At 44.8% G+C, this 8,632-nt stretch overlaps 2 protein-coding genes across 2 annotated transcripts; one reads left to right on the top strand and one right to left on the bottom strand.

Annotated features, from left to right (window-relative positions):
- The first annotated feature begins 1,759 nt into the window (after window positions 1–1,759).
- LOC121981290 (xyloglucan galactosyltransferase KATAMARI1 homolog) lies at window positions 1,760–4,362 on the top strand. The gene has a single exon (XM_042533733.1). The coding sequence runs from the start codon at window positions 2,363–2,365 to the stop codon at window positions 4,136–4,138; it is 1,776 nt and encodes a 591-aa protein (XP_042389667.1). The 5' UTR covers window positions 1,760–2,362; the 3' UTR covers window positions 4,139–4,362.
- Window positions 4,363–5,661: 1,299 nt separating this feature from the next.
- Window positions 5,662–7,487, bottom strand: LOC121981288 (noroxomaritidine synthase-like). The gene has a single exon (XM_042533732.1). It carries the CDS (start codon window positions 7,415–7,417, stop codon window positions 5,858–5,860), a length of 1,560 nt encoding a protein of 519 aa, XP_042389666.1. The 5' UTR covers window positions 7,418–7,487; the 3' UTR covers window positions 5,662–5,857.
- Window positions 7,488–8,632: the final 1,145 nt, after the last annotated feature.

Below are 8,632 nucleotides of genomic sequence, written 5' to 3'. Positions count from 1 at the left end.
TATTTGAGGTCTATGATTTGAATCCTTACTTGAATAGGTTTTTAATTTTTTTTCCAAGTCAGGCTTGAGCTTGACTTGAGCTCGACTCGAGCTCAAACTCACAAGCTCGATCGAACTCGAGCTCAAGTCGAGCCTTTGTAGTTTTCTCGAGCTCGAGCTGGCATGAGCTCAAGCTCGGCTCGATTATATCCCTAATGAAACCCACCTTTTTCCTTAAATTTTGATATGAATGAGAATGAAATTAAATTTTGGACAAAAATACCCTTAATATATTTGTTTAATTTTTCCTTCATTTCACTTTCTCTCTTTGTTTTCTTTCATCATACTTTCTCTCTTCTCATTCTTTCTCATCACACATTCTCTATCATTTCTCCCTGTATTCTCTCCCATCACACACTATCTCTTCTTATTTTCTCTCTCTTCATTATCTTCTATCAAACTTTCTCTTTCATTACACTTTCTCTCCTATTACACACTCTCTCCTAGGGGTGGTCGCAGATCGAATTGGTTCGGTTATTAGGATAAAAAACTATCCGACCCTACTAGATCAGATAATACAATATCAGGACCTACATCTGATCCTATATCCGACTGTTATTATGTATCAGATATCCAACGGATTGTCAGTTATTTGGATATCCGACCCTATATCCAATGGAATATAAAATATAAATATAAAACAACAAAAAAATAAAATATTTTAAAATGATAATAGACATTATTCATTATACGTTGTAGCAGCTGATCACCAGTAGCTGCTACAACGTGTAACAGCTTATTGGCAGTAACTACTACAATGTGTAGCAACTTATCGACAGTAGTTGCTACAAGTAGGGGTGATCGCGGATCAGGTTGGTTCGGTTATTGGGATAAAAAACTATCCGACCCTATTAGATCGGATAATACAATATTAGGACCCTACATCTGGCCCTATATCCGGCTGATTTTTTTTTTGGTTCGGTTCGGGTCAGTATAAGCGGGTTGGTCGGTTTGACGGATTGACTGCTCATCCCTACCCTCTCCTCATTTTTTATCACACTTTCTCTCTCCTCAATCTCTCTTATCATACTTTCTTTTCTCATTTTCTCTCATCACATTTCCCCTCTATGCATTCTCATTCTCTCCCATCACACTCTCTCTCCTTATTTTATCTCATCACACTTTCTCTCTCTTCATTTTCTCATAACACTTTCTCTCTCATCATTCTATCTTTCTACTTAATCTTTCCTCATTTTCTCTTATTATACTTTCTCTCTCTTCATTTTTTCTCAGTACACTTTCTCTCTCATCATATTTTTTCTCCTCAATCTATCCTCATTTTCTCTCATCACACTTTCTTTCTCTATATTTTTTCCATCATACTTTCTCTTTCATTATTCTTTCTTATTATATATTTTTCTCATATTTAACTTTCTCTCACATCTAATTTTTTATAATTTTTCTCTAAGGATAAAAAAATTTAGATTCATTCTAATTGAAAATATTCAACTAATTAAATATTATTTTTAAAAATAATATCTAAATTTATATCTATTTTTATTTTATAATATCATGATATTTATTTTTCATTTCGATTCTGAGGAGTGAACTAAATACCATCTTTTACATTATAGTAATAATTATTTTTTGTTCGTGACAGAAATGGCGCGCGAACCCTTCGATCGCCGACTAGCCGCACCATACCACGTGATTCTGCGCCTCATCTCACTCCAATAATTGCCCAAATTGACCGGCTTCCGAGCTGCTTTTCGACTATGCGACAACACAAACGGTTTCGAGTGTCGCGGACCAGTGCACCGACACGTTTTGAGCCTAATTCCAATTTCCACACGCGGCGGTCGCACGCAACCGGCCACCGACGGAGGGCGCCATCAGCACCACCGTGAAATCGGCGGAGGAGAAGCTGGGCTCGGCCAATAAATGGCAGGTCTGGGTGATCATTTTAGTCGTGCTCCTTCTACTTTGCGAAGGAGAACTTCCTCCTCCGGCGTGAGTTTCCCTTAAATTCCGCCACAATTTCCTCACCGATTTTGTCGATTCTCTAGCTTCTGGTTTTCAGGCGTCAAGATCCGTTTTTTGTTCCGTCTTTCTTTAGAGAACAAAAATCATCTTCTTTGCGTGCTCCGGTTCGAAGTTTGTACTCTGATGCATAGAGATGGAATTTTGGGCATTTTGTGATCTTGTTCCGTGTCACATTTCGGAGTGGTTGTTGTTTGAGGGGTGCTGAAGTAATTAGGGTTTCTTTCTTCGTCTAGAGTCTGGAACCATGTCCAAGTTTTGATCTGGTGGATGTGGTGTTGGAATCCCTGAATAAGGTCGGAAACGCTCAGTAGTGGCTGCCGGCGTCATCCATTAGAGGTAGATGGAGAAGGCGAGTGGTAAACCTCTGCAGCCGTGTGTGTGCCTCCTCGCCAGCCTCTGCGTCTTTTTCTGGGCTTTCATCTTCTATTTCCATTTCCAAGTGCTCAGTAGCAGCAGTAGCACCTCCAACCCGGCCCAGCAATCCTTTTCCTTATTCTCAATTTCGATCAATCCCCGACAACGACAAGAAATTGCAACTGACAGCACCCTACCTGGTGAATTACTTGCTCCCCGTTCATCTCAATTGGGGCCTCCGCTGCTGCCCGAACCCAAGCCATCGATCCACCGTCGAGGATGGCCCAAATCGAAGCCATCGGCCAGCCCTTCAGTGCCGCAGAAGCCCTTCTTCCCCTTCACGGATGCTCTGAAGATGCTCGACAACAAGAGCGACCCCTGCGGTGGGCGGTACATCTATGTCCACGACCTCCCTCCGCGGTTCAATGATGACATGATCAGGGACTGTAGAAAGCTGAGTCTTTGGACGAACATGTGCAAGTTCACCACCAATGCTGGCCTCGGGCCGCCCCTGGAAAACACCGAGGGCGTCTTCTCCGACACCGGGTGGTATGCAACAAACCAATTCGCCGTCGACGTCGTCTTCAACAACCGGATGAAAAGGTACGAGTGCTTGACCAATGACTCATCAATCGCGGCCGCCATCTTTGTGCCGTTCTATGCTGGCTTCGACATCTCGCGCTACCTTTGGGGCTACAACACCTCGGTGAGAGACGCTGCGTCACTCGATTTGGTCGACTGGCTCATGAAGCGGCCAGAGTGGAGCGTGATGGGTGGGAGAGACCATTTCTTGGTGGCAGGGAGGATTACTTGGGACTTCAGGAGGCTGACGGATTTGGACTCAGATTGGGGAAGCAAGCTCTTGTTCTTGCCGGCCGCCAAGAACATGTCTATGCTGGTGGTGGAGTCGAGTCCATGGAACTCCAATGATTTCGCAATCCCTTATCCCACCTATTTCCACCCTGCAAATGATGCTGATGTCTTTGCCTGGCAGGACCGTATGAGGAAGCTGAAGAGGAAGCATCTATTCTCCTTCGCAGGAGCTCCTCGCCCTGGCAGCTCCAAGTCAATTAGAGGCCAGATCATAGAGCAGTGCAAGAATTCCAAGGTTTGCAAGTTGCTGGAGTGTGACTTGGGAGAGAGCAAGTGCCATTCCCCCAGCACCATAATGCAAATGTTCCAGAGCTCTTTGTTCTGCTTGCAACCGCAGGGTGACTCATATACAAGGAGATCAGCTTTTGATTCGATCTTGGCAGGTTGCATACCAGTTTTCTTTCATCCTGGATCGGCATATGTCCAATACACTTGGCATCTTCCGCGAAACTTCTCCACCTACTCGGTGTTCATTCCTGAGGATGATATCAGAAAGAGAAATGTCAGTATTGAAGAAAGACTGAAGCAAATTCATCCTGATGTTGTTAAGGTGATGAGGGAGCAGGTCATAGGTCTCATACCCAGGGTCATTTATGCAGATCCTCGGTCTAAACTGGAGACGCTGAACGATGCCTTCGATGTGGCAGTGCAAGCAATGATCGACAAAGTTATGAAGTTAAGAAGGGACATAATAGACAAAACCGAAGATAAAGACTTCATCGAGGAAAATAGTTGGAAGTATGCTCTGTTGGAAGGACAGAGGAGAGTTGGGGCACACGAATGGGATCCTTTCTTCTCTAAGTCCAAAGATACCAATGCTGTTTCTAATAGTTCGTCTGCTGAAGCTGCTAAGAATTCTTGGAAGATCGAACAAAGGGATCAATCTTGATCTAAATGCAATGTTCAGTTGGATTAAACACTCCAACTTAAAATTAGTGACTTATGCAATGAGATTAGCTGATTCTGAGGCTACTTGGCACCACATCATGTTAATTTTAAGGAGCTTGTAAGTCTTGACTACCCTTTCTTCCACAGATATAGAAGGTAGCAGGAGTTCTATCTTTGTTATGTTAATACTTTTTTGTTTCAATGGTACATTTTCTTTCTTGTTTAGCATGTTTTACAAAGATATAATAGTGATGGTTTTCTTGCTATGATATACACTCTCAGACTTTATCTAAGGGTTTAGCACAAATTGCAATTCCCCTTCGGCTACTTATGTATTTGCAGCTAGGTGTGCTTTATAGGCTAACAAAGTTGAGGTTGACATTGGAAATGGTGAACACTTCAGGTGGCTCCAGGACATTCATAAATCTGTCGATCTAGAATCAAGTCATTGTCAATCATTGAGAAAAGAAACTAACAAAGTTGTATGCTTATTGAATGTTAATATAACATATTATCCATTACATCTCTGTTCCAGTAATGTTGAATGACTGGATTGTCTGCTTAATGGCATCATGATCGATGATCCAAACGCATACACTAGACTCTGGAAAAGGTGAAAGAATTGGTGAAGTTAATTGGTAGAAGACGAGGAGGATGTTGATTTTGTGTATTCTGCATGCATAAATTAATCGAGGGTGACCGTCATAGTACAAAATGTTATTCTGTAACATGCTGTTGAGTTTTTCTACAGTTGTAGCCTTGCCACTTAAACCGGCGGTCAAAGACAATAACTTTGATCACCAATAATTGACGAGGTTTTATAAAAATATTAATAATTTGATGATGTCCAGAAATGTAGAGATAGATATTTATCAGCCTGTCGCATTCTTTTTTATTCATCAACTTTTATATGTTTTGTATGTGTATAGAAAATTAGATTGATAGCTAAATGTTATCCAACCAATTCTTGGATACATACATTTGTGGCGGATAGGCGTGCTTTGATAGAAGTGATTAAAGCCAAATGACCTCAGATGTACTATAATGGTCTTTTATTTTGTTGCATTAGTTCTAGAGGGAATTACAGTAGATTTTTTTTTAGAATTCCAAGAGATTAAAAAGCTATGCACTTAAATAAGAATCTATTTAATGGAGGTAGTGGTTCTTTGATTTATGGTTCAGAGAAACTTTAAGTATGCAGTCAACTAGTTAGAGGATAAAATCATGCTTGAAATGCCAAATGAACACCATAATTAGATTTCTTCAGATAGTATGTAAGTTAGGAGGGCGGTCCTCCTTTCCTAGTGGCCCATGAATGCTATGGGTTGCTTAACCTACATTGCCTTTTCCTCTGATGTGAATAATTAGACGCTGAGCTGTGGATTAATGGATCCTTTGCATTTTAATGACCCTAGAGAACGATAGCACATTTGGCAGTTGGTACTTTACTTGTGTGGTTGTCCGTCCAAACGAACATTAGCTTGATACAATGGCCTGTCACCTACAGGGTGATGCCTAATGACAACTAAAAAAAACACTAGCTTGATCCAAATTAAACACTGCTCGTTACAACTTTTTTCCAATTATTTCATTAGTGAGATTACTTTGCAAGCTAAAACCTCCTGCAATTATTTATTTCTTAATCCACATATTTAATTATTAACCAGAGTGATAATTGATAAAGATGAGCGCAGCTCCTAATCCGATCGGCCGGAGCGTTTCATGCCGATGAACATCTCCTCTTAATCCTGGCCTTGAATCCATTCTTCATGTGAAGGATTATCGAAAGCTTCGGCTCCACTACGTGCCCTTCCACCGCCTCCACCTGGAAATTGTAGAGCATGGCCGCCGCCGCCACCTTCATCTGAGTGAAGGCCACCTCCTTCCCCAGGCATGTCCGCGGCCCCGAGTTGAAGGACATGAACTTGTACGAAGGCTCATGCCGCAGCCTCCCTTTCTCCGAGATCCACCGCTCCGGCCGGAACTCGCAGCAGTCCTTCCCCCACACCCCCTCCATCCGCCCGATCGAGAACAGAGACACCAGCACTCTGGTGCCCCGCTCCACTCTCTGCCCGCTCGGGAGCGTTTCAGGTAGCACCGCTGCCTTGTGCTCGAATGGAACCGGCGGGAACAGCCTCAGCGCCTCGCATAGGGCGGCGTGGAGGTACACCATCTTCCCCAGCCCCTCTGCCTCGAAAAGAACCGTGGCGGAGCTCGATCGATCCTTTTCTGGAGATATGGTCTTTAGTTCCTCCAGTATTTTGGCTTCCGCCGTGGGATTCTTGGACAGCAACCAGAAGAACCATGACAGAGCTGCACCGGTGGTGTCCCTTCCGGCGAGCATAAAGTTCATGGCCGTGTCGCGGAGGAACTTCTGGTGGAATGCTGCTCCTTCTTGGTCGTCGTCGTTCATGTAAGACGAGAGTAGGTCGGTGTTAGTTTTGTCGTGGTAGGAGTTCTTCTTCCTCTTCTCCGCCACGCATTTGGATATGAAACCATCGATTTCCTTCCAAGCCGCCGCCATCCGCCTCTCCGCTGCGCCGACGCGGAACCGCCTCATACACTTCCACAACGCCGGCGGCACGGTATGGCGGAGCAGCAACGTCGCCATGGCGTCGTCCATGGCCCGCGCGAAGGGGACAGTAGGGAAGTCGATGGAGAGGCAGCAAAGGTCAACGCCGAAGACCAAGTAGGAGGTCATGTCGAAAGTGAGCCGGAGAAACACGTCCTGCAAGTCCACCGCCTCGTCCCGCCGCGCGAGCTCGTCGAGGAGCGGTAGCAGCCCCTTCTCGACCTTATTGCGGCTGGCGGCGAAGACGAAGGACCGGAAGCTCGGACCCATGAACAAGCCGTGCGCCTTCGCTCGCTGCCGCTTCCACATCTCGCCGTCCGCGTTGAATATTCCGTCGCCGAAGATGTCAAAGATCTCGGCGAACTCGTCGCCCTTGGGGTAATTGGAGAAGTTGGCGTTGAAGACGTGCTGCAGGTTCGCAGGGTCGCAGGTAAGGACGGAGTCCATGCCCATGAACCAGGGCCCCCGGAACGAGAAGGTGCACCCGGTCTCCCGGAGGATCTCGGTGGTCCAATCGTGCAGTCCGTTGAGGTTGGCCAGAAGGCCGGGCAACATCCCGGCGACGGGCCAATTCATCGGCACGGCGGTCGGATTTTTGAAAAAGAGGCGGAGGTAACAATAGAAGAGGGCGAGGCAGAGAAAGGAGACGAGGAACTCAGGCCAGAGTTGCAAGAGAGACATGGAGAAGCAACTAGTGCCTAGTGCCATTGGCAGCCACCATTGTTTGGACCTAATTTGGAGGAGGAAACTTAATCTCGATCGGTGGTAGGATATCTCCTTTCATAAGGAAACGTATTAATCATGCGAATATATTTATATATAAATAATTTAAGAGAGAGACTTATTTGATACCACGATTATGGTGGCCCCGAGTCGGATCAAAGTTTAGGATACTGATTGATGTGATAATTAAAGTTAAAGAGAGATCCACTTTTCAATTGCAGTAAAAATGTGAAACCCTCACCCCCAAGGCCCCCATCGGTCGGACCCACGATCATTATGAGGGAGGTAAATCGTAGCACCCGAGCTAACATAGGACGGACCGGGTGGGATACAGGGATATGGGATTTATTCCCCCGTTGCCACTGAGTTTCGACCCGGCGGCCTCATTACAGCAACCTCCGCCCCATGCCATCTCGGATGACCTACGGGGTCCACTTTTCAAGCCACCATAGTCGATCGTCAAGGGCGAAAGTTTGTCAGATCGAACTATGGGTCGGTCGGACGTCAATTTCCTCAATATTAATGAATAACTTAAGACGAGTTAACATTCTCTAGAGTCAAGACTTCTTTGCCACTTGAAGATAGCACGATTAACTAGCATAGTTGAGTAGTCCAATCGATCAGAACTATAGTTCGATCGGATAGAGTGGACACTCGGTCCGATTGAATTCTTTGGCTAAACAAATAGGAAAAGTGAAGGACGAGTTCTTGACAACACTCTATTAGTCCGATCGACTCATCCTTATGAGCGATTATTAATCGAGTCATAGGAGGAACTCAGTCAACTTGGCATGGAAGCATATTGTGGGTTCCTTAACCCAACAACCTTATATTCCTTTTCGGAGTTTTGTACCATGGAGGACAGAGAATATTTCTACATGCAAGCTGTACATTAGAAGCTTTCTCTCTGCCAAACGTAGAGATTGCGGGTCCGTGTTGAAAAAGGTGTCAAAACATTTTTATGGTCTATCTTTTTTATGGAAATACTTTGAGATTTGTGCACAAACAAATAGTAACACTGTAAAAGGGGTCTTCATCTATAGGCGTAGGTACTAGTTCGGATCTTCTGTCCCCATTTCTCTCTGTCCCCGTGTCCCACTGCCGATCGGACGGGTCAGATTACATCTCAATGCATCATGACATTTTTAAGATGTGTGCAATATCCTCGTGATGTGCAAGGCATCCTTGAGATGTAATCTG

This window comes from Zingiber officinale, chromosome 5A, assembly GCF_018446385.1.
Source record: "Zingiber officinale cultivar Zhangliang chromosome 5A, Zo_v1.1, whole genome shotgun sequence".
NCBI lineage: Eukaryota > Viridiplantae > Streptophyta > Magnoliopsida > Zingiberales > Zingiberaceae > Zingiber > Zingiber officinale.
The sequence above is the reverse complement of the archived record's forward strand: the minus strand, read 5'-3'. Positions and strand labels throughout refer to the sequence as shown.